The sequence below is a fragment of the Mastigoproctus giganteus genome, chromosome 1 (assembly GCF_048544385.1).
Source record: "Mastigoproctus giganteus isolate SK-2022 chromosome 1, ASM4854438v1, whole genome shotgun sequence".
NCBI lineage: Eukaryota > Metazoa > Arthropoda > Arachnida > Uropygi > Thelyphonidae > Mastigoproctus > Mastigoproctus giganteus.
In genome coordinates this window covers 209,771,210-209,798,009 of record NC_143575.1, presented here as the reverse complement: position 1 = coordinate 209,798,009, position 26,800 = coordinate 209,771,210, and the positions used below count along the sequence as shown (strand labels likewise).

The 26,800-nt window shown below is 37.6% G+C and overlaps 1 protein-coding gene across 1 annotated transcript in view; it reads left to right on the top strand.

Moving 5' to 3' along the window:
- LOC150091489 (nephrin-like) overlaps positions 1 to 26,567 on the top strand; it is a 115,687-nt gene extending 89,120 nt beyond the window's left edge. The window contains exons 3-8 of the mRNA XM_090384176.1: positions 2,821 to 3,024; positions 10,416 to 10,712; positions 13,955 to 14,245; positions 17,621 to 17,908; positions 23,493 to 23,780; positions 26,282 to 26,567. Coding sequence (XP_090240302.1) covers positions 2,821 to 3,024; positions 10,416 to 10,712; positions 13,955 to 14,245; positions 17,621 to 17,908; positions 23,493 to 23,780; positions 26,282 to 26,439 — 1,526 coding nt within the window. The 3' untranslated portion in view covers positions 26,440 to 26,567. The remainder of the gene's footprint in view (positions 1 to 2,820; positions 3,025 to 10,415; positions 10,713 to 13,954; positions 14,246 to 17,620; positions 17,909 to 23,492; positions 23,781 to 26,281) is intronic.
- The last annotated feature ends 233 nt before the right edge of the window (positions 26,568 to 26,800 follow it).

The window sequence follows — 26,800 nt, the reverse complement described above, 5'->3', positions numbered from 1 at the left end:
CGAGTACTCGAGCGATAGGCCAACGATTGGGTATTTCCCAATCCACTGTATGGAGGATACTGTCAACAAACCAAATGAGTTCATACCATCTGCAACACGTCCAATCATTGGAGCCTGCGGATTATCCACTCCGGAGGACTTTTGCTACTTGGTTTCTTCAACAGAAACGGTTCGCAAATGCTGACTTCCAGCGGGATCGCTGTTCACGCGACCTCCCGTTCAACATCCTCTACCGCATGACGAAGGCATTTTGGACCCTGCAATGCTATGTGACGCCGATTCGTCTTTGTGCCCCCTACACCTCCTGCAAGTTTTTCGCACTGGTAGTGAATCACCCTGTATATATTATAAAAAATAAGACGGGGTTGAATTTTACCATAGCCAAGCCGTTAGACGACGCGGGAGAGGCGACGACCTCAGGCTCAGGACGATTGGCGAAAGGCGCCGAGCGTTTAACTATAAGTAATATATATAAAGAACACAGCATAATGGTAGCTCATGTCATAAATAATATAAGGGATACAATTTTGATAACTCGCTTTAGGAGGAAAGTGTGTGGGCCCCTACCTTGAATTTTACTGGCTTTGAAGTTGACAAGGTCTTCAACTTCATTAAGAATGATCTCTAAATTGGCATTTAAGGAGTGATAGTGGGAATTTTAAAAATTGAGGTTGTTTATGCAATTCAAGATGATGAAACTGTGGATACGATTTGCATTTAACAGAAGGAAAAAAAGTAGGTGAATGAACAGCATTCAACTACTAACCTTTAAGTACTCCAGTATTGGTTGAACAGTTTGTGGGTAAAGAGTAATCCATCATTAAGCTCAATGACGATAGATTTAAAACTGCTTGTTGTGAATATCAATTTTATGAAATATGAAGGAATATTTCTTCTTAAGATGACACTACTGTTAAATTAACATAGAACAACTAAAATTTTTCTTGCCAAAGAAATGCCTTACACTAAAAGACAACCTTAAAAAAATTGCCCTTTTTTTTCTTTTTTTTTTTTTTTTTTTCCAGTATAGTCGAAGTGACGACGAAGAATTCTTTTAATTCGCATTAATGAAAATACTGAATCAAGGCGATTCTTAATATATGTTATTAAAGAAGTAGAAATTTTAATGGTTTTTGATAAAGAGGCACGCCTACACAATTTCGTAATGAAGTATCTTTTATGAGTAATTATTCTTTTATGGCAGTTCAGCTCGAAAATAGCTGGTACATTTAATTATGACTAACACACTTTGCAAAGCTTGATTTGGCAGTTTATTAAGTAATTACCTATTTCAGAATGCACTTTCCATGAAGACTTCTAATATTTGAATGAAACAAGCGGGCTTCTTTAAGGACAAGTGATTAAGAAATGTATTAGGAAATTTAGAGGAATGGATTTCTTGAAGGTTTTAGAATAGAATTAAATCGTAGATTAATCACGTATTCGATTTTAACTATATTTTTAGTTTCTTTTATGGAAGGGTAAAATTGAATTAATTTCTTTATTGATTGTTGAATTTTTGAAAGCAGTGCATTTTGTTTTGCATTTAACTTGTTATGTATATTGTCATTAATAACTGCTACCAACTTGTTCAGTAGTTGACTGTGTCCCATCAAATGTGTGTTTTAAACTTTCTCGAAATACTATATCTCCATTTCATAATGCTCAACTGGTGAAGGAATAGATTGTTAGGCGTGTTGCCTCGGTTGCTCTATACGCTTCGGTCATTTGGTCATCAGCTCCTGAAACGTACGTTAAAACCTTCCTAAACATAGAATATTGGATACAGTACTCAGTTGGCTAAACAAGATCTTCCAATTCCCCTTCAATGTCTCCAGAGGCATTTTATATGCAAATATGGAGTGGACACCTTGAATGTTTATTGTCATTTGGACCAATATTCATGTGTGTGATTAGATAAGTATCCTAGCCAAGCTATTGACGGGTAGATATGATGCGCCGATACTTACAGGCATCATCTCGCACCCACGAAGTGGGTGCGAGATGACATAACACGCTTAAAGGACATAACATCAGCTTACAGCACATAACATCAAGAAACTCTGCATTAAGAAAGTAATGATTTTATCTTTATTTTAGAAGTGGGAAAAGTATTTCTTTTTATAGTAAGTGAAAAATTGATGTATAAAGTAATTCGTGTTTTTTTTTTTTTTTTTTCTCTAATACTAGATTGGGAAATTTACAGCTTGTTAACTATTTTAAGTGCTGATCCCAATTTTGATCTCTTCTTACATTAGAAGCATTGGTGAATAGCAGGAAGGTAATGAACATAGTGGTATTATTTCCAGTTAATGACAGTTTAAGTGCAAATAATTAATATCATAGAGCACTTAAAGGCTGTAAGCCTTAGGTTAGGAAATAGTTAACTGACGTGTTACATACTGGAGATAGTTATGGTAACTCGTTGTGAAGGTATTCACAATATGAGATGTACTTAATGATACCAACTCTTAGTTACTTAGTAGCTGGCTGCGTGTTGAAATGATGCATTTGCACTAACTTACACGTCAGTGCACGAAATTGTGAACAAGTTATGCGTTGCGTTGGTCTTGAATCGGGAAATTTACAGTTATTAAATAACTGGGTTAGGGGCGCAGCTGGGGGGGTTGGATACCGAGTTTCATTCCTCCCTCGTAAAGAGACTCGATCAAAACGGAAAAAAAAAAGTCTAATTTTCCTTAGGTAGTAGCAGTAGTTCTAATTTTCATTCACCTCATCTTCAGATTACTTTTATAATGTCAACAGCTTGCAATGATTATTTAACAAATAATCACTAAGGATTTTCATACTGATTTTCAGGTGCGTTGCTTCAAAGTTTAACGTGGTGGAGGGATTCGGTACTTCTGGATTCATCCTTCACAATCACTCCTCAGGGTGCTATGAGGAATGAGCTGGTCATCCAACGGCTACAACGGAGTGATTTGATGGCTGTTCTCTCTTGCCAAACCTCAGCGATCAACCAAACGTCAGTACGGTCAAAATCTGTCACACTGGATTTGAAATGTAAGTAATGTTGATTTCGATTTAAAAATTTTATATATACATTATCCTCTTAAAACTATTTGTGCATCAGTAATTTCGAAGGAAATCGATTTTTATTAAAGAAATTAAAAATTTATGGGCCACCATTCGCCTTAAAGCATTGATTTTTTCGTGCAATTTCGAACACTTGGCATTAGCATCCATCTCAAATTGGGAGCAATTTCTTATTCAGTTCAGTCTCCATAACAGCAGTCGAAGTCATCCGTATTAGTCTTGACCTGATCTGGCGTTCCATTTCATACCAAAGGTGTTCTATAGGATTTAAATCAGAATTCTGAGGCGACTAAGCCAGTTGTAGAATCTAATTTCCCGTAAATCTGGTATGCACAAGCCTTGCTTTATTAGAAAGGAGCATTATCGTTCTGGAACATGATTATTCAATCGTACAGAACAGGAATGGTATATGTATTACTGATTTTTTTTTTTTTTTTTTCAAAATATCAGTATTTGACGGGGCAGATCACCCATGAAAACCAAGCCATGCAACATCCTGCTGACATTTGGAGCTCGATGACAGGTTTTGTAGGGACGTTTTCGGGGATGAAAACGCCCTTACCTCCTTGAAGATTTCATCCCCCTCCATCAGTTTTCGTGAATTATTGGATTGTTGTTTAGTTACTGTATCACACTAGTTCTTTTGCTTTTTCAGCGTCATCGGCTATTATTGAATTTTGAAAACTAAAATGATCTGTTTTACGGAGGGTCGATTCAGCCTTTTGATAACGATTTTGACAGTCCTTTAAAACTAAGAAATTGTGCCGCCACCACCGGTTGTGTTCTATTTGTTTTCCCTGCTCATTGACTATCCCACTGCATCGCAATTTCCATTGAAGTAAAGCGCGCTGAAAAACTGCCAAGTCGATCTTGTCCCATTCCTGCTGGCAGACTTTCCACAAACCTTCAACAGTTTTGTGGCAGCGGTTTCCGAGAGCTCTTTTCAAAAGTCCGAATGCGCAAAAGTCCATGCGTGCGGCGTCAGGTGATTTAACAGGTATATCTTCAAACGGGATCGAACGAATACCTGTCGCCGCTTCCATTCTCCGCAAAAAAGCGCGGGTGGAACGTGACGTGTGGCTGGACGCCTTATCCTGGTGCATCCAGACCTTTTCAGCGTCAGAACCGTACAATGTGCGTATTTCACGTTCAAACAACGGCTGTAGAACTTCAGTCTGGTAATACACTGAGTTTACTTTCACATTTTTAGCGACTCTACGCAACTCAAATTTGCCATTATAACAAAAACCGGCTACAACCATAAAACCTCCGCTAAAACTTTCCTTGCACTGACTCGCCCATGTTGGAAAAGCCTTGTCACTTGTCACCCTGTGGACGGTAATAAACTGCCCGAATTTTGTTGCCGTTGGAGAGGTATACCCACGCTTCGTCCAATGTTGCTACGAATTTACACCTTTCAGCTGCCAGATACTTTTCTTAGAGTTTTCGAGCATTGCCCCGCCGCTCTGCAATGTGCCTTGCTCCTAGGTGGTGTACGTGGGCCTTGTGCTTCTTCTGTAGTTGCAAATTTTCATTGATAATGCGACAAACGGTTGACTGGGAGATTCCCACACATGACGCTATAGCTTTTTGGATTTTCACCGACAATGAGCGACTGCACTTTTCGTACTACCTCTCTCGTTCGACTTGGAGCACGTTTCAGTTTCTTCGGTGTTTTCCGCCCACTTGCAGCAGCTTCGCGGAATTTTCCTTTGCCATTCAAAGCCTTATGGATACCAAACTTCGATACACTAAAATTTTTCTACTTGTACCTATCAAGGGCGCCTCCGTAGCCAGGTGGGCAGGATCAGCAGTGCGTAGCACACGCTTCTTGATTAGACCGGGGTTCGAGCCCGTGCCCACCAAATACGGAGGATGCGGAACGGTCAGTGATGACCATCGCACATCCCCGGAGCAATATGGCCTTAGTTGCTAATGCTCCTAAAAACCAAAAAAGCGCGGTTATGTAACCAGTTTCCGAGGCATGTCGACATTAAAACAACTTCTATAATTGATGCACCTATTGATAAGGTTTGGGACTGTGCCTGCGCGAAAAAAATTTACATTGCTGCCATACGTCACAAGCCGGATTAATGTCAAAATCGTTATCAAAAGGCTGAATCAACCCTCCGTAGTTCATACTGATAACCACTTATGTACCTGATTCGCGTCGTTTATACTTTTCGAGGGGTATCCAAATGTTGTTAAGGGGACAATACAGCTTCCTCTGTTTGAGAGCATAGTACTCCAAAGTACAGTACACTTAAAAGTATCTTTCAGCTGTAATACAAATGGATCGAAAAAACTATAAAAGTGTGACCTGTGACAGGAAAAATACTATAAGCCCTTTGAGAAACATTCAGATGTTAACTGAAAATAAATATAAATGTAAAACAAATTAAAAAATAAGTAATTAATGAAACCAGTTAAAAAAATAAGACTAAAATCAGTGCAAAAAAACTAGATATAATGAAATCATTAGGGAATCAATATCATTGCAAATGTTAATCGGTTTAATGCATTGGATTTGTTGCAGTTTAAGGAAAAATTTCAGTTGCCATGTTGGACTTCCAGTAAATAAGAATGAAAATGCAAAATTTTTATCTTATCTCTTTTTTTTTTTATTTGCTGTGTATTTTTAAGATCCAAAATATTAATGTTGTCTTTAACAACAAAAAGGATAATTAAGAGCATTTTTTCCTGTCAGTTTATCATTTACTTGCAACGAGACGACCAAGTCCTCGAAGTAACTTTTCAATAACTGCGAAAGCAAAAATAAGAGCAGGAGTGTGTTATAGGCCTAATGACTCGAATTAGTACAATGAACAATTGTACAGAGAAATAGAGTGGGCTAGTAAATCAGAATGTCTTATAATGGGGGATTTTAACTTCCCAGATATTGAGTGGAACTTGTGGGTAGGTTACTCACACATTAGTAAGACTTTTGTGGATTTATTGGATGATTTTTTTCTGCAGCAGCATGTTCTAGAGGCAACCAGAGAAGGTAATACTATTGATCTGGTTATCAGCAGTGATCAATCGCGTATTAAGAATTTGCAGATAAAGGAACCACTAGATGGCAGTGATCACAGTGTGCTGAAGTGGGATTTACTTAAAGATATAATTACCATCAGGAGTAAAGGAAAGGGTTTTTGCTTCAGTAAAGGTGACTACAGTGATCTCAGACGGTTTTTAAATTCTATACAGTGGAACCAGCTGATGATGTTACCAACAGTAAATTCTAAGTGAGAAGCATTCAAATAATTAATCGTGGAAGCTACTAACCGTTTCATACCTATTAAGGAATATTGTTCAAGGTTTAGGCCTAATTGGATGCCAGATAAACTAATGAGACTCGTGACAGAGAAGAAAAATGCATGGGATGCATATAAATTATGAGGTGAAACAGAAGCCTACGGTATATATAAGAGAGAGGCTGTAACCAAGTCACAAATGAGGTTAGGCAGGCAAAGGGAGATTACGAGAAATCTTTGGCAAAGGATTCAAAGAAAAACAGCAAGGATTTCTTTACTTATATAAACTCTAAAAGGAAGGGAATGAATCTGATTGGTCCACTTGACATCGATGGTTCGACTGTTGATGATCCTGCTCAGATAGCAAACAAACTGAATGAGTATTTTGCATCTACATTCACACATGAGGAGTTATTAAGGTTTGAAAATGGCAGAAGGTTATCAAATTGTAGCAGGTTACTTAATGATTTTGTAATAACTGAGAGCAAATTGGAGGACAAATTGTTGAAGTTAAACATAAGAAAAGCACCTGGGGTGGATGGGATCTACCCAGTTATATTAAAGGAGGCGGCAAAGCAACTAAGCAAACCCTTAGCCATAATTATCAGAGCATCCATGGATTCAGGGGAGGTTCCCACGGACTGGAGATGTGCAAATGTATCCCCAATTCACAAAGGGGGATCGAAGGGTGACACGAGTAATTACAGACCAGTCAGTTTAACTTCTGTTCCGGGTAAAATAATGGAGTCACTATTTAAAGATGCATTGCAGGATCATCTAGACAAGACTGCAGCAATAATTCAGGCACAGCATGGGTTTGTTAAGGGAAAGTCTTGTCTGACAAATTTGTTTGGTTATTATGATGTGGTTACAAAGGAACTGGATGCAAAAAATAATTTTGATATCATATATTTGGATTTCAGGAAAGCTTTTGACACTGTTGCTCATGAAAGACTATTGTACAAATTGGAGCAGAATGGTATTAAGTGTAAGTTGCTACAATGGATAAAAGGATGGTTAAGTGGGAGAAGACAGAGGGTGGTAATCAATGGGTGCTGCTCTTCGTGTACTAATGTTATTAGTGGAGTCCCACAGGGTTCGGTTTTGGGTCCAGTGTTGTTTTGTATATTTATCAATGATATTGATGAAGGTATATCAGACTTAGTGTCGAAGTTTGCAGATGATATAAAGGTTGGCAGGGTTGTTAATGACAGTAATGGCAGTGTGCTACTGCAACAGGATCTAGATAATTTGGGCAGATGGGCTAAGAAGTGGCAACTGAAGTGTAACCTTGACAAATGCAAAGTACTGCATATGGGTAGAAGTAACCCGAGAGAAAAGTACCAACTGTGTGATACTACACTTAAGGTGGTAGAAAATGAAAAAGACTTGGGAGTAATTGTGCAGTGAGATATGAAGTTTTCTGAGCAGTGCAGACAGGCTGCCAGGGCAGGTCATGGGGTTTTATCAATGATATATAAGAATTTTGCTAGCAGGGAAAAGGAGGTGATTGTTCCACTGTATAAGGCAATGGTCAGGCCACGCCTTGAGTACTGCGTACAGGTCTAGAGGCCTCATTTTAGGAAGGATGTAGATTTGCTTGAGCGTGTACAGAGAAGAGCAACAAGATTGGTGAGGGGAATGAAGGGATCCTCTTACCAAGAGAGGCTTAAGTTCTGCAAATTGCAGTGGCTGGAGACTAGGCACCTGCGCTGTGATCTTATTGAGGTGTATAAGGCCTTGAATGGGTTGAGCACGCTGAATTCTGATGGGAGCCTTCCACTTGTTCAGATTACGAACCTAAGGGGGCATAAATTCAAATTAAGAAAAGACAGATGTAGAATAGATGTGCGGAAATTTGCCTTTAGCCAGCGGGTGGTTAATTGCTGGAACAAACTTCCATCTGTTGTTGTGGGAGTTGATAGGTTGAATAAATTTAAGGAGGAACTGGACAGGCATTTGGAGGGAATGGTGTGATTTTTTTTTTTTTTTTTTTTTTTGGCTGATGCTGCATAAGCTCATACATTTGCTTTCTTGCATCACATGCCACTACTACTATAAGTAGATCCGTGCATCGCAGATTTGAATCTGTTCTTCGTCATTAACACATGGATCAGTGCATTCATTTAATGGATGTGATATTGTTGTATCTGGGTTAATCCCACTATTTAATCTGCAAATATTTGCCTAATAGGTAACTGGTTGTTTTTTTAACTAGTTAGTGGTTCCAACTTAAGGTCTACTAAACCAGCTTACCGAATAGATTCCTAGCTTTTTAATTCCTTAAACAGCATAAGGTGGCATTGGGCACGTTCAACCAGGAAGTCACAAAATGCGTTATTCTTCTTTATCTTGGTGGCTTTCACCAATTAAAATTTGTAAATCCATGTGGCAAGACTATTTACAAAGAATTTTTTCACAGACAAAATTTTTTTCATATATATACAAGCACTAAAACTTTTCAGTTCGTTTTGGTACACCAATCTTTAGTCCAACTCCTCTTTGTTCTCTCTTCAGGCGACCAAACCTCCATTGTCACGTGGCGTATAAGACTGTAACTTTGCACACTCATTACTGAAAGTAAACACGCACCTGAAAGGAGAAATAGGCATGGAATAGAGAGAACAGCGCATGAAGCACGTAAGTGATGAACCGAAAAGTTACTCGATTTTACAAGCAAGTAACGTTAGTGTCATTATCATTGAAATCGAAAGCTGTTTTTCAAGTTTAATTTGTTATTTGTAATACATTTATAACACAAATGTTTATTAATTATCAAATGTGTTACACATATCAAACTATTCTGTACTACAGTAGTCGATTTTAACGACTCAAGCTTTACCGTTTCGTCGTCTGGAATTTTTCATTAATCACTTAATTTTTCCACTCACTGTTTTTGCTGTTTCTTGCATACTTACCATGTCGAGTACGTATTAATTTTCTTCTATGATTCTACTTACGTTGTAGTGAATACTTAAAACAAATAATTTATTTTTGAATTGTATTCTGAAACTGTCTCGAAATGCAAGAATTATATGAAAATTGCATCTTTCTGGAATTCCAATATATCCAAAAACTTTGGGGGAAATTTTTGGTTAATATTTTTCTGAATTAAATAACATCATTCGAAACTTCTAATGAATCTCTTTAGAAAGTATTACTCATTTAAACGAACTTAAGAGGTTAAGTGGTCTCCAAAGAAAACAATAATACTGAATACTATTAATTACCAAGAAATTTGAATTTACAGAACTGAAAAATTTGAATAACAGTCAAACTAGTTATATGTACAAGTACTAAAACTTTTCAGACACGCCGTGTAGTGCGACGAATAAAATAAACCAAAACAATTTAAAAATAATGATCATATAAAAAACGGATTTGCCCTTTTCATAAAAGGACTTGCCCTCGTTGGTAGAATCGCCCATAAGAATCTCTCACTCGCTCATAAGAATTCTTACGCGCCTTTTTCTACCAAGTGGCTGATTGTTAGTCGGTCTCAGGCAAGTGTAATATGGATTTTTTTCCCTTAAACTTTAATTTTTCGTCCAGCAAACAGAAAATCGACCTCAGAACACACAATTTATAGACAATATATACGGAGCAATATGGCCTTAGTCGCTGATGCTCCTAAAACCCTGCAACAACAAAAATACTTATACCTTGTGCTTACAATGCTATGGAATAAATATAGATTTGTTTAAAAAAATCGTGCAGCATTATTATTAGTCTCGTACTTAAATTATTATTTAAGTAAGCAATCCAAGATTGTAAAAAATTAATTCCACATTCATAGATATTCATTTTCACTGGCCATTTGTCGAGTATTATCACACCTCTAAACACTTATGAATTGTATACATTGATACATGCCTATATGTGAACACATAACTATTACTATTTCATTTCATGTGAAATAATGATTTGTAAAATAATCAGGTCTTACATATGACTAATGCAATGTATAATGGTTCTTAGTAATTTTAAGTGTTTAAGTTTTTTTTAGTATTTTCTGAATGCCCTGTTGAACATTTATTCTATTTATGTAATCTTTTCTACAATTTTTCAAAGAAAATTAAATTTCTGTTCTGTTTGTATTTTTAGTCAAACCACTCGATGTTAGGATCACTACTCTCCAGCGCCCTCTATCTGCTGGTAAAAAAGTGACATTAGTGTGTCAGTCAACAGGTTCCCGCCCCCCTGCAGAATTGACCTGGTGGAAGGGAAGCAAGGAGGTTCGTGCTGCCGAAGAGTCATCCACCAGCGATGGCACCCTGTCGATTAACACAATAACTTTTGTGCCGCTCATGGAAGACAATGGCAAACGGCTCATGTGTCGCTCGTGCAATCCTTTCCTACCAAACAGTGCCTTAGAAGATTATTGGCTTCTGAACATTTATTGTAAGTAGATTGTATCTGTACGATTAAATTTAAATCGATACGGGCAAAACGTGCACACTGTTTCATTATCCGACTTTGTGTATTAAGAAAAATTAAATTATTTTCCACCATATTGTAAGTTAATGCATTTGCTAATACTGTATTCCCTGATTTATAAATTTTGAAATTAATGAAAATTTTGTGCATAAACGGTGCTGAGAATGGAAGTGCAGGACGTGATTAGCTTCTCGTGACGGAAGGCATCTCAGTTCGATATGTCAATTGGGGGACTCTAATACGTAGAGGCCCTGGAAGGTTGTCCCGTTTTGTCGCTCTAAATGCCGACCCTGTGTATACACAAAAGAAACCATTTCTCTCAAGAACACATTATGTTTCATTACACAACAGAAGAATTCCTCGTTTGATTTTTTTTTTTTTTTTTCCTGTTAAACTTCCACATACATTTAAGGCTAATTTTTGCAGTATATACTTAAATTTTTACATTAAATTTGACGTTCTGTTATAATTGCAACGTCAGAATACGATTTAAAGCTGCGAAAATTGGTATAAAAAGGGCCCTCTACAGTGGTACCGCCCATTTGTTAGCTGAAGTGGTTCGGCACATGATTAGTTTTCTCTTTCTGCAGAATTCAGTGTAAACGATTGGAAGGTTCGGAGCAGTGGATTGCTCTTGTAGTATTCACAAACTGAGGCGGTGTGAGCCTTAAGAATTTCTCTATCTCAGATGGGGTTCAAACTCATATCTGTCCAAACGAGTGACAAGTAGAGAAATCGCTATTTATTCACTGTGGACTTTGAGAAACGGCCTTCACTACTCGCAGCCGAAATTCTGTTATGAGTGCCTTGCCGTTCTTGACGTCCAGTTAAAAATTGCATGCTGATCTTTTGGACTCGTTGTCTATTTGAAATGCCATAAGAAAAATTACACTCACAACCGTAACAAAAAAAAAAAAAAAAAAATCAAATTACTATATTAGGGTTACCCGTAAATGATTACATTAACCCGTATTCGTGTCTGTAAATTGCGTGTGCTCTCTGGTCGATTTGCCTGTTTTGCTGGACGAAAAAACCTCAGTTTCTGAGGGGAAAAACCTTGCTATCTACGCCTGAGACCGACTAACTCAGCCACGGAGTGAAAAAAGCCCACTAAAGTTCCTCCCGTCATCGACGGGATTCGAATCCGAGCCTTTTCCACCCGGTGTGGGGAGGACGGTGACGATACCACGCAGACGACAACCGTAACAAAAGGCAAACAAAAATGCTCTTGTTATAAACTAGTATGTCGACACGTTGGTTTAAACATGCGCCCTTCCGTTTACCTCCCCCTTCCCGCTGCTGAAAACTCTCAGGCATCAAGTGTGTTTTAAGTCGACGACACTACCTGTAAGCCAACACAGCCGTTGACAGCTTTTTATTTGACATATCAAAGTTTTTACGATTCCCTGTGATATTCCCGTATCTTGAAGGGAAAATCGTTTAATTTGTATTATAACTGAATAATTTATGAATTACATTAAGCATTCAATTATAACTAAGTTATTTGTTCAGTAGCCGAGTGGTCAGGAGCGGGAGTGCAGTAGCACACGCTCTTTGAGTAGACTGGGGTTCGAGCCCCTGACTGCTAAATACGGTCGATCTGCCAAACCGCACTGGACCAGCGTGGTTCATTTCCCTCAGCATGAATTGTTGAGGAGGCTTCCATCCTGCAGTGGGTTGATAACGGCTGCAGTTTTTTATAGATATGGAGATTTTTGACTTTATATGTAATACATGAGTAACTATTTTATTCACACGGTCGGTAAGCTTTTCTTACTTGCAGCCGGTGATTAAAAAAAAAACAAAGAACTACAAGCTAGGAAGTGCCATTACTAAGAAAAACTTAACTATAATTTGTGATACAACTTTCTGTTTCGAATGTCTATGTTGCCTGCCAATGGAAGTTGCTTTAAGTCTTCTGACATAAAAAGAGAACTCTACTGCTACTAGTTCTTAGCTGCCGATATCGTAATTTATATAATATTTTATTAAATTTAAATTTTGATATTGGATAACATGCTTATCGACTTAAACCACATGCAGTCATGTGTCTGCACCTAACCGAAATATTATACTAAGCTCTTTAGAGAGATTCATGACTATTTAATTCATATTACCATTGTGATAAGTATAATTTAGCTCTAATACAAATCACACATCAGTATTAAAATATTATGGAAGTTTATACACTGTATACTGATTTTATTTGCTCCCATCGTGATCAAGCAAAATTAAACTACTTGTGAATGTATGGGATGAAAAGCACTTTTTTTTAATTCGGAAACATTTATTGCAATTGCATTCGTCGAATCAGTTAACAGATTTGAGAAGCATAGTGCACTGTTTTTTTTTTTTTTTTTCGCGTTCTTACGCCAATTACAAAATCCTATTGAGTTGTAATGTTGTTTTCCCAATGTAACTTATAAAGTTTGACTTAAAAAGAAGAACATTATTCGAGGGTACTTGTCAAGAAAAAATTTTTTTGGCTCCATCAGCAAAGCCGCCATTACATATAAGAAGAAGAAGAATGGGAAATCTTTCAAAGACATTCCAGCAGCCATTGAAATAGCGTCCATAAGGACAACTCACATAAAAGAGAGAAATTGTAGCTTATCTGCTGCGTGCGCATCATCAAACACTTTTATAAGGCTATACAGCGATGGTGATAATCTTTTGAGGACATATTCTTGTCGTTATCTACACTCGTAGAAATTGGTAGAGCAGCAGGAATGTTAAGTTCACAATCTGCTTGATGGCCGTGATGATTTAACACATTGCTTGCACGTAATAACACTCGTTTATTGTAAAATTGATTTCGTAATTTAAATTCAAGAATCATAACATTCGTATATAAATTTTATGAAGAGTGAAATAGTCGCGTAGTGGTTTTGTTAAGCGCATTTTTAGAAATTTATTCTCAGTATTGCTTAATATAAAATCAAAGTTAAAAACTTGATTTCATGTTATTTTTAAGCGGTCACAAAATATTTGATCTTGTAATTTATATTTTTATATCGGTAACGATGCTCTGATTTTATTTTTGTTTTCTGAGTTGGGACAAATTGTCATTAGTACTGCATTGAACGTAATACTCAGAGCGAAGATACAGTTATTAAGCAATTGCAAAATTAACTTCTTGGGAGCACTGAAATGCATTTTTTATCCGGGAATTTTACAGTCCATATAATAAATATTATCTCTTGCAGACATTCCTCGTCTACGGCTCGTACTGGGAGCCAACATTCACCATTCAGCCATTAGGGAACACGACAATGTATACTTCGAATGCAACATTCAGGCCAATCCCTGGGTAACGGAGGTAGGTTGGCGGTTCGAAGGAAAGCCCATCTACAGCAAACCTTCAGAAGGAATCGTGGTGAGCAACCATTCGCTGCTCATACAAAACGTAAAGAAGGAACACAGAGGAATGTACCAGTGTATAGCGGCTAACGTCGAAGGAGAAGGCGAGAGCGAACCAGTGTGGTTAGGAGTCCAGTGTAAGAGTTGATTTCATATATTTGTTTTTTATAAATTGGTAAACTTATTTAAGTTTTTTTTATTAAATTCATCGAATTTAAAAAAAGTTAATAATTTAATTAAAAAATTAAATTTAATAAAAAACTTCGCCGAGTTTTTGTGTTTAACACAGGGTATTTTTAAAAACAACGAAACCATACATGTGTCTCCGATTATACTTGCAGGAACGACATATACAGTAATTAGGTTGACATGTAGTTCACAAGCTTACCAACAGATGGCAGTGCACATTGTGCGCATGCGAAGTCACTCGGACAATAATACTATTCACTTCCTGATTAAGCCACGGCTTTAATCCGACAGCAAAGATGCTTTACGTGGAGCTATATTTCAAACTCACTTCTTTCGCAGAAGTTAAGTAGCAATATAGTAAATATTTCAAGACTGACGAGTTACCAGGTAAATCCACTATATCAGAGTTAATGTGCGGAAGTTAATGTTAACTTAAAAGATTTCCTGCGAATGGCAGTGTAATTGAAAAACCGCATAAGTAGCAGGGCTAAAATGTCGGATGCCGTGATTGCAGATGTCCGAAAACGACTACGAAAAAAAACTGCCAAAAAACTGCAGAGGAGTTGTTTACAGACGGAAAAAGCCAGACAAAGAAATGCGCATTGTATATTCTAAGTACTTTCAGAAACAGATGGCAACAGGATTGGAAATATTAAATAGCACGTTCCCACGGATTTTAGTCTGCGAATTTCTTCACAGACGAAATTCGCAGACTAAAATTCACAGACGAAGCGTATTTACACCTAAATAGATATGTTACCAATCAAAATACGAGAATCTGAGTAACAGAAAACGCATATGGAATACACGAGGTGTCCTTGCGTTTCATGGAAGTCGACGTTTGGTGTGCCGTATTACACTGTCAAATCATGGGCCAATTTTCTTTACAGAAACAGTGAACATCCAAGCGGTATCTAGAAATCTTTGTTAGGTTCTTAGACCAACTGGATAATGTGGAATGTCTGGAAGGGTATTTCCAACAAAGCAGCGCAATTGCACACATATCTGTGGCACTGAAGACAGTGAACTCTGGGTCTGAAGATCGTGTGATCGCTGAGGGATTTTTGCTGCCTAGATCATCAAACCTTGCTTCTCCTGATTTGTTTTCTGCAGTGATATCTTAAAAAGCTAGCATTTGAAAACAATCCGCACTCAGCTGAAGAAATGAAGAACACCATTACCGAATTAATGTCTGCGTTCTTCAGGATTTTTTATCGCGTTGCCTAAAATATGTGTTATTGGGTTCGAGAGTGTTTAGCACAGAATGGCGGCTCCTTTCCCTCTTATAACGCATTGTGACCTTATACAATGGGACTACAGGTCAACCCAATTATATGTTACTCAAGCGTAAGCGGATATATATGTCATTGTATGGGTTCTGTGGCTGAATTAATGCCGCTACCGTGAAGAAAATTTTGAACTTTTCAAACAGGCACCCGAAAGAAGCAATGGTTGTGCGGATATTTTTTAAGCACTCTCATTTTAATATATTTAAGCGCTGTCAACTTCCACAATGACAGATGGAAGTTTGTTCCAGCAATGAATCACCCGCTGACTAAAAACAAAATTTCTTCACATCTATTCTACAACTGTCTTTCCTTAATTTGAATTTATGCCCTCTCATGTGCGTAATCTGAACAAGAGAACGAGTCCCATCAGCATTGAGCTTGCTCAAACCATTCAAGGACTTATACACCTCAGTCAGATCACTTCACAAGTGCCTAGTCTCCAGACGCTGCAGTTTGCGAACTTAAGCCTTTCTTGGTAAGAAGACTCCTGTGTTCCCCTCACCAATCTCTTTGCTCTTCTCTGTAATCGTTCCTGCAGTTCTACGTTCTTCCTAAAATGAGGCCTCCAGACCTGTATGCAGTGCTCAAGGCGTGGCCTGACCATTGCCGTATACAAGGGGATAATCACCTCCTTATCCCTGCTAGAAAAATTCATGTATATCATTGACGAGACCACATTACCTTCTCTGGCAGCCTATCTGCATTGCTCAGAAAACATCATATCTGACTGCACAATCATTCCCAGGTCTTTTTCATTTTCTACCACCCTAAGTGCAGTACTATACAGTTGGTACGTTCCTCTGGGGTTACTTCTACCCATATGCAGTACTTTGCATTTGTCAATGTTTAACTTCAGTTGCCATCTCTCACCCCACTTGCTCAACTTTTCTAGATCAGTTGCAGTAGCGTACTGTCATTAACAACTTTGCTAACCTTCGTGTCATCTGCAAACTTGGACATTAAACCTGATATACCTTCATAATATTGATGAGTATACAAAACAACAATGGGCCCAAGACGGACTCCTGAGGGTCTCCACTAAAAACGTTAGTCCACGAAGAGCACCTTCCACTGATTACCACTCTCTGTCTTCTCCCACTCAACCGTACTTTTATCTATTATAGCAACTTGCCCTTAATGCCATACTACTCCAACTTGTACAGTAGTCTTCCATGTGCAACAGTATCAAAAGCTTTCCTAAAATCCAAGTATATGATTTCAAAATTACTTTTTTCATCCAGTTCCTCTGTGGCTACATCATGTATCCAATCAAACTGGTCAGACAAGACTTCTTCTTACCAAACCCATGCTCTGTCTGAACTATAACTGCGGTCTTGTCTAGATGGTCCTGCAGTGCCTCTTTAACTAATGACTCCATTATTTTGTCCTGTACAGAAGTTAAACTAACTGGTCTGTAATTACTCATGTCACCCTTTGATCCTCCTTGTGAATTAAGGATATATTTGCACATCTCCAGTCCTTGGGGACCTCTCCTGAGTTTCTTATTCAGTTTGCAGATATGGAATGGCGTGAGAAAGTAAACTCTTTCCCAGTTGCACATGGTAAACAACTCACTACAAAGAGCGCATACATGTCTAATCTTGCTCATCTTCACAAATTGACTGGGCGCGCACGCCGGATTCAGTTATTTTCTGCATGTGCGACCGCTGTTTCAAAAATTCCTTTTTTTCTTTTTTGATTTCGAAATGTAATGTGTTTGTACTTTTATATATCCCCTGTTTTGCATGTTTGAACTTTATATGTGCGAATATATAGGTTAAGTCCATTATAACATGCATATTTTTCGATGTGATCATGCCCTTTATTTAATAATTTTCATTCACTGTGAAGTTACTCTAAAATTTGAATTTGTTGTCTTAACGTTGGACATCACTGTTTACTATCTCTGGCAATAATCGATTATAATATTTTAATGAATTTATTTATTATTTTTTGATTTTAGCAATAAATAAAAAATTATATGACCGATGTATCCAAATGAAGGATATTTTCAGCTATATTATTTAATTTCAGATGTACCAAGTTGTAAGGCCGGTCAAAAAGACATTTATGGAACTGCTCTATTAGAAACAGTGCATGTGGTCTGCGAAGTGGATGCAGATCCCATGGAGATTGATTTTCACTGGATGTTTAACAGTTCGATTGCTTCCATCAAAGTAAAATCATTCATCAGCAACGGTACTTTGAGTATAGCCAGGTTCACTGTGCGTACAAAGTTAGACTACGGTTTTTTGGTGTGTCATGCCTCCAATGGTGTAGGACCTCTGAAGGAACCGTGTCTCTTCCGAATTGTACCTGCAGGTAAGTTAAAACAATCTTCGTGAGCAGTTTATAACATATATTACGTTGATTTCAGTTTGCTCAAATGCTGTTTCGCCTTGAAGACTAACTTTTAAAAATACTGATGAACTCTACATTTCAGTGACTCATAACATAATTTCTTTTCAGTGCTAATTTTTTTCTTCAGTTAAGTACCTTTAAATAAAAAATGAATTTTCTGTATGTACTCCGGGACGACCACATACGATCACAGAGGTTCACAAAGAGAGAGAGAGAGAGAGAGAATAAAATACAAGGACATCATCGTATTTAGCAGTCATATGGATTTGAACCGCGGTTACGCAAATATTTGTACTTCTGTTCCCTCGCGCTTGCGCTGAGGGAATTAAAAAAAAAAAAGGGCTGTAGTAATTGTTCTTTGAAATGTGCTCAGCGACTCTAAATTCATGGATATGAATTTAGAGTCGCTGAGCCAGTGGAAATTCAGGTAAGTTGTTATTATTTTAGACGAAATAGACGCTTGCAATATAGACTTTTCTTTGTATTGGTATTAGTCAAAATATAGTAGGTTTACAATTATGCGCTCACTTTGGATATGGTTTCACAAATTCTCTGTTACCTTACTTTTCAAATAGACCTCGTACAAAGTAATACGATAGAAATGGTGGATCTGTTGAAAAATATATGTTGGAGATAGAGATCGCATCAGCTCTCGTTCTTTCACGTTCTCTCTCACATTTGCTTACAAACTTGAAAAACCCAAAACGCCTTTCAGTATAAACTGCACTGAAGTGAGTAATGAGGGAAATTCCATGGCTGATATGTAGAAAATCAACACTGATACAAGTAACCAAAGCATGTGATTTATATAGAATCTAAGTAGAGGGATTACTTAACTTTTATTATCAATTAATTAATTAAACTGCTATATAATAATATTATTGCCATTAAAGAATCACCATAAAAAACTACAATCAGCGGAATACCAGCTTGGTCGGATGGAATTTAAATATTATCACACTGAAGAGCCAAACAGATGAATCCATCAAAATATGAATCTAGGGAAGAATAAAACATAAAGATTATTGATGGGGTGATAGATGATAAGTGGTTAGTCGTATAAGTTAAACGTATTAGTCGGCTACATTGAGAACTCAGAAATACAGTACACTACACAATCTTTAAATGTTTTTAAGATAAAGCCGTTTATGTAAATTCGCAGCTGGGCAGCTACGAATAAAGCTGATTTTCTCCTTAATACATAGCATCGTGTTTATGTTAACGGCGATTTTTTTTTTTTTTTTTTTTCAAGTAAGATTTATGTTCGAGTAACGAACGAATCAGCAATAATCAGACATTCAAAGTGGTAGCAGTTTTTTTTTTTGTTGTTTTGTTTTGTTTTAACGATCGAAGCTCTTACACGAACTCGAAGGGGTGGGGATTTCTTCAAGACTGAACTGACTGGCAAACTTTAAAAATGCAAAAAGTGAATAAATGCATATGCAAACCCAATACAAAGTCATGGGGTTTGGGAAATCGGTTTATACTAATTATAACGAGCTAATGTACGCAGTGCATTATATTTTAGGTGCGTTCGATTTTTTCTTAAATTAAATGATTGTTTTTCTTTTTCTGTGATTAATAGTAGTGAAAAGTAAATATAGTTATCTGTTATTATCTCCTTATTAATGAATTACTAAGATTATAGTTCTATTAAATTACTATAATTTAAGAGAACACTTAATAAAGTGTTATAGTGTCTCTATAAAAAAAACAACAACTATGTTATAGTTTTACATTCTATAAATTTAGCCGTTCGATTTAATTACAACTGTAAAATATTTACTGCTCTCCTCCCGTATACTCTTTTTTTTTGTCTCTCTGTATATACACTGGTGTGCAAAACTTAAGGACGAGTCAGGTTTTCACCTGTAGCTTCTCATAGGAGTGGCCTGGATATGGGAAAAGCATACCAAAGGAACCTCGTGAGGTACAGACATGATGAAGGAAACAACAATGGAAACAAAACAGTACAGAGGGATTTTATTCGAAAATGGCAACATAGCATTAGCTGCCATGATACAGATGCATCGCTGCCAAAGATGGAACAAAGGGAAGAGGTGGTCCTCAGTAGGAGATATGGCCACCCCTAATGTCGATGCAGGCTTTGCACCGCCTGTCCATACTTAGAACAATGTTGTTGATAAGTTTTTGCGGTAACATCGTCCATTCCTCTGTCAGCACCATCTTCAGCTGGTGAACATTTTCTGGTGGGTGTGGACGTGCCGCTAGGCGTCTCCCCAGAGCGGCCCATAGTTGACACACATGGGGAAGGTTTACCTTAGTACAGTAGCATGCACCGGTTATAGTACTGCTTTCCAGTATCTGGAATTGTGTACGTTCATCCATGATAACGCCTCCCCAGACGAGAACACCTCGACCGCCATATCGATCCCTTTCAGTGATGTTTGCGGGTTGATGTGTCAACCTCTCGCCAGGTTAGCTGACGTCCAGACTCGCTGCTGAGACTGAATCTACTCTCATCAGCAAAGAGTACCTTACCCCATTGCGCTGCTGTCCAGTCCTTGTGTTTGATGCACCACTGTAAACGGTGTCTCCGATGGACAAGTGTTAAAGGGACACAGCATACTGGCCATCGGGCAAACAACCCACCTTTATGGAGTCGCCTGGCCACAGTAAACTGCGATATCCTGCGTCCTTGTAGCTGGTTTGCAATGGATCCCGCTGTCTGGTGTCTGTCCGTCTTGGCCTGTAGGAGTATAAACCGGTCATGATTGAGTGTTGTTTTTCGTGGACGACCAACACTAGTCCTTCGCTGTACCTGTCGTTCTGAAGGCCGACGATGCTATGGGCGATACCGCACTCTGCAGCCACACTCCTCGCACTTCGAGCTTCCCAATTATTCGAACCCGGATAAAGTCATCCAGATGTTATCTACTGGGCCATTTCGTTGTCTGTAGCACTGTATGAAACCAATCGAACGTCTATGACAATCGTGCTCACCATTCAGTAATTTGCACATAACTCCTGAACTACTGCTTTTATCTGTTTATGTGAGCCTCTCATCACGATTCAAATTTTTGCATCTGCACCAGCTTTCTACTGAACGACCACAGTTATGCAAATCGCTACAGGCCGTTTCGTTTGATTTTGTGCTTGTAACCTTTAGAAATAGTGTTGGTCCTTAAGTTTTACACACCAGTGTATGTATCTGTTCACAAGCGATACCACGTTAGCAAGTCTTACATAATAATACACCTAAGCGTGCACGGACTGTCTAAAGCTAGCAATACTGCATTAAAACTACATTTAATCTGAGTTTATTTTTTATATACAAATTGTATGGAAAAAAGAAATATTAATTTCCAGGATTTCTATTTATCCGATTTTAATGAAATTGGGAATGCTCGACGAAATTTGTAAAAGGCCGAATACAAAATATGAAAATCCGTTCACTGGAAGTCGAATTGTTGTCGTGTAAGCACTATATATACATATATAGACAAGTCGGAGGCATTTAACAACAGAGTAAAACAAACACGAATATGAACAGATGTTTTGCATCCTATAAATGACATCCTTTTTAAAGGACGATTACATGATCTCAAGGAACTGGTGTCATTTTAAATGTCGCGTTTTTTTAAATTTTCTCTTTACCAGAAAAAACAGAAAATACTTTAAGTTTAATAACTCCACTAACTGTGTAGTTATCATTAATATCGCATCAGTTATGTATAGAACCTTCTGTAATAACGACGTTTAATGTTCAATGTTATTAATGAAAAATGTGATGGCCCCGTTTGATTTTCTGTTATGGCGAAAAGCAGAGGTGGCACAAGTAGACCGCTACGTGCTTATTTTTTCCGTGCATCTAATTTTCTTAGCCGTTTGAATGTCCTTTTGCCCAATATATTGGTATATTGAACTACCGAAATCTGATGCCGTTTACCCGTTTTATTTAAACATGGAAGCCAAGTTAGTCAGCTTATCTAAAATCGTTATTTTTTCACGTGCACTTAATTACCTAACTGTCTGTGAGAACATGGAGAATTACAAGGAGATTGCTGCGGATTTAAACCACTAGATTATTTCCCCTAAAGGAATGTAGAGAGATTCGTGTCTAATTGCTTCTCCCTGGAATTAGGACAGGTGGACTTAATCGGATTTATTTTGCTTACGTTCAATAATTGCACTGCGCAGCATACACTTCAGGAGACAAATGGAAAACATCGTTACAGTATTCATTTGAATTAGTTGAAAGCATGAAACTTCTTGATAAAAATTCTTATTCGCCCTCCAAATAGTGGATTGAACAGATTTTCGTAGAGCAGAAAACTGCATGGCATCATCTATTGTGGATCAATTTAAATAACCGGATTTATATTAGAATCCCACGTTTGTCTCCTGTTCTTAACGATTTTTGTTGAAGTTTTTTAAACAAATACTTGCTGTTATTGTTCTTGTTTTTGTCAATATTCAAGGACATTTCGATTGTTTCTGTGGAAACGTGTTATCTGGAAATACATTAGTCACACTTGGAGAAAAGCAACTAAAAAAAAAATTGAAATTCTTTCTTTGGATTACCAGTAATGATACCCCGCTTCACCAGTGAGTTTGTTTTGGTGATTTGAAAATTTATCTTATCATTAAAAATACAGAATCTAAGGCCGGAAATGCCAGCTGACTACCATTAGTCAGATTGGTTTGATGGAACAGTCAATTTGTTCATCACCACACTTAAGTTAGCTTAATGCTTTATAACAGAAATAACCGTTTTCTGTTAAGTTCCCGCATCCCATAGAGCAGCTTCAAAATTGAAACCACACCAAGTAGTGTAAGTTCAATTTTGGACTCCCTTTTCAAAGAATTTTAGAAATGCTCTGTTGTATTTTAATGAGCGATCCACAAAAATATTTTTAAATCATAATTACCTTTGTGCATAAATTGCCAGTAAGTAATACCGAATAAATGCGTAGTTAAGTTTTACTAGTAAAATGCAAACTAACAAAAATTAGAGCTCAATGACCGTTGCAGGCCTTCATGCATCCCTGCAAATGAAACTGTTATCTGCTTGACCAACGAAGATAATTTAAACAACTGAATAAATATCCACACGAAAAGTATCATACTATAAGGGGAAAAAATTAAAAAAAACTCCTGTTTAAGAACAGGAGAACAGAAACTGGCTGACAGGGCGATTTCCCCCGGGGCCATGATCCAAAGAGTGTCATATGCTCGAAGAAACTAATATATACATTGCTTATTTTTCACATTTCTATATTTTTAGTCTTTATATTTTAAATTAATTTTTGTTATTATAATAAACAATATTATTTTGTGATTTTATGTTGTGTTTATCCTATATCTTACTTTCCTGCTACTGTATCAATAACAGTGGTACAGGACATTGAAGGTAGTCCATCCTGGTGGCTGTTTTCCCTCAAGACAGCACGCCATACACATGCACGAAATTGTAGGAAATGTTATGTTAAGAAGACTAGTCCAAGAACCTGTCTTTACAGAATATGAATGTAGATGCATAAGGTATGCTGGCAATCAATTAATTAGCTTTTGATTTTTATAGGACCACCCGAATCCGTGAAAAACTGCCTGGCTATGAACGAGACAACAACCAGCATAACTGTGGTATGCGAAGAGGGAGATGACGGTGGACTTCCCCAGCAGTATCATCTGGAGATGTACAATTCCGTCAGTGAAAGTCTTCAGCAAAATTTGACAGCCACTAATAAGCCTGTGTTCATGGCCTCTGACCTGCCAATAGGAACCGTCTTCCTTCTTGTCCTGTACGCCACGAACAGTAGAGGCAGGAGCAACTCTGTGGCTCTTACTGCCACCACCCTTCTTCCCGCAGGTAGGCGACCAGGTTGGTATAGTTTAATTTTAAAATATTGAGGACAAAAGGAGCATTAAAAAAGAATAACAGGTGTGCTTTTTGTTGTCCTCTGTTTCTTTTACCATTTGGATTAATTGTACGATAATAAAATTGCCTTAGAGAAGTGGCGCTTTTTAAAAAAAAAACTGTTCATATCTGCAGAAAGATTCTTGCTTATATTCATTTTTCCTTGTGAATGATTTAAAGGCGATAAGCTACACGACGGTATTTGATACTTCAGTATTTGTGCAAATGCCGAAAGAGTCAATTTGTAAAGGAACATTAACAGGTTATTTAATTGGGGTCATACTTTACTAGATCCTGTTGCCGTAGCTTACAGGCATTAACGACCCTGGCAACCTTTGGCAGGGTGGTTAATGACATTAAGCTACTGCAACAGGAGGGCGTCTCCGTAGCCAGGTGGGAAGGAGCAACAGTGCGTAGCACACGTTTCTTGATTAGACCGGGGTTCGAGCCCGTCACCACCAAATACGGAGGATGTGGAAAGGTCAGCGAATGACCACCGCATATCCCGGAGCAATATGGCCTTAGTTGCTAATGCTCCTAAAAAAACCAAAAACAACAACAACAAAACAACTGCAACAGGATCTAGAAAAGTTAGGCAGATGGGCTGAGAAAGGGCAACTGAAGTTTAACATTGACGAATGCAAAGTACTGCATGTGGGTAGCAGTAACCCCAGAAAAATGCACGAACTGTGTGGTACTACACTCAGGGTAGTGGAGAATGAAAAAGACCTGGGGATAATTGTGCAGTCAGATATGAAGTTCTCTGAGCAGTGCACACAGTCTGTCAGTACAGCTCATGGTTTTTTGTCAATGATATACAATAATTTTGCTATCAGGGATAAGTGGCACTTCACTAATGGAGAAGACTATTGTTATTCTCAGCGGATACCATCACCCAGATAGCACCGTTTCAAAGCTATTTGGCCTTTCCTCAGTGAGTAGATAGGTACCCTGGTGATGCAATGATGACAATTCAGTTATGAAGTATAACTCCACGATATGTGAGATGCCTGATGGTGTATGAAATTAATTACACTAAACGCATGTTAGGGCTTATGCCTCAGGCTGCGTGAAAGTTTAACGGACATACAAGTTAGTGCAAGAGCATCATGGTAATACAGCAAACTCTAAAAAAATTCATTAGACTTTGAATGGTTTGAGCAAGCTCAGTGTTGATGGGATTCTTCCTCTTGGTCAGATTACGCACACGAGGTGGCACGAATTCAAATTAAGGAAGGACGGTTTCAGAGTAGATGTGCAGAAATTTGCCTTAAGCCGGAGACTGATTAATTTCTGGAACACACTTCCATGCTTTGTTGTGAAAGTTGATAGCTTAAATAAATTCAGGAAGAACTAAACAAACTATTGAATGGGAATTTTTTTTTTTTTTTTTTTTTGCTGATGCTGTATAAGCTTCCTTTCTTGCATTATGTGCCACTACTAATGCTAATTTTTGAAGCGACATAGACCATATTGCACTATTGTGTATTGTTATGTCTTCTATAAACGTGTGTGTGTGTTCACTCCGCATTTGCAAGCTGTGCGGGCTGAAAAACCTGGAAACTCACAGGGAAATCCCAACCCCCGCTTGAGATCGGCTAACTGCAGTCTCGATTGACGAGGAATGTAGAAATTTCTTCGGTCATTGACTGGAGTCGAACCCACACCTCTTCAAACGAGTAAGTGGCGAAACCACTGTACTGTTACAGAGGATACAGTCCGACGCTATCATCATAATGCAGTCGTGAAAGCCCTTCACTGTTCATTGTATTAAGAGTACGGATGGAATATGTCTTCTAAACTTGAAAAGCTGAGTTCGATTTATGGTTATACTTAAAAAAGTATAGAGAAGTATGGTTTCACTAAATGAGAATTATTAACCGTTTGCAAAGACCAATGTAAAAAAAAAAAAAAAAAAAAAGTTTGAAACAAAATTTTTGGCCTTTTGCTAATTTTCTTACACCTATCTGATCTTAATTTCTGTCATTAGTGCAGTGGTATGTCTGTATGAGGGGGACAGCTGAATTTCTTAAAAATTATTATTTTTTTTTTCTTTTAATTTTTGGCTTTTTCGTAAAAGGATTCGTCTACTCCCGTGCACCAGAGAGAGAGAGAGAGAGAGAGAGAGAGACGCATCTCCATGGTTTTCTCGGTCGTATGAGCTCGTTTATGATGGCAGTTATTATCTTTCGGATTATGGTTTGGGAAATTAATGTCCAGATTTTTAACCATATATTTGCTTCCTTTATTTTCAAATTCCTCAACTTCACACTGAATTGTGTCACTTGAACAATTTAATCACATAGGTATTGTATCTCCTTAATGTAAAGTCTTCTTTCATCTCCCACTGATTTTACTAGTTGTACTTAACTAGTGTGTCTTATTTATTAGCACAATTATACTTTATACGATCCAAAGTTAAAAATTTACAATTCATTTTTATTTATTTTTAGGGGAATCAGGACCCGTCATCAGTCCGGTATTAGGTGTGCTTATTGGTATAGTAAGCGGCCTCGTTCTGGCAGCAGTTCTTGTTGTTGTAAGGATACGAGAAGATGGCTCAGAAGAATTAGAAAAGCCCGGTGAAAGAGCTTTACAAACAAGGATATGAAGGAGAGAAAATAAAGACTTTTTACCGATTTTTCAGCCAAAAGAACAAAACAGTGATAGCACTTTGCCGCCTATCACGTCCCCTAAAGCATTTATTACCCTTTGCACTCCTGTCACTCATCACTTCAATCATCCCTGTATATAGAACATTATTTTTAACTGTCATCAACATTCGGGAACAATAAACTTTGTCGTATTTTGTTGTATTTGATTTGTATAGCAGTTTAGGTAAGAGATAGTGAGAAGAAAATTTACAAAAGAATATTTTATTTTTTTTAATTTATTCATTGAAATTAACTACACACACACCAACTCGGATGTAATAGGTTCTATGACTAATAAATATGGAAGAAACCAGCGAT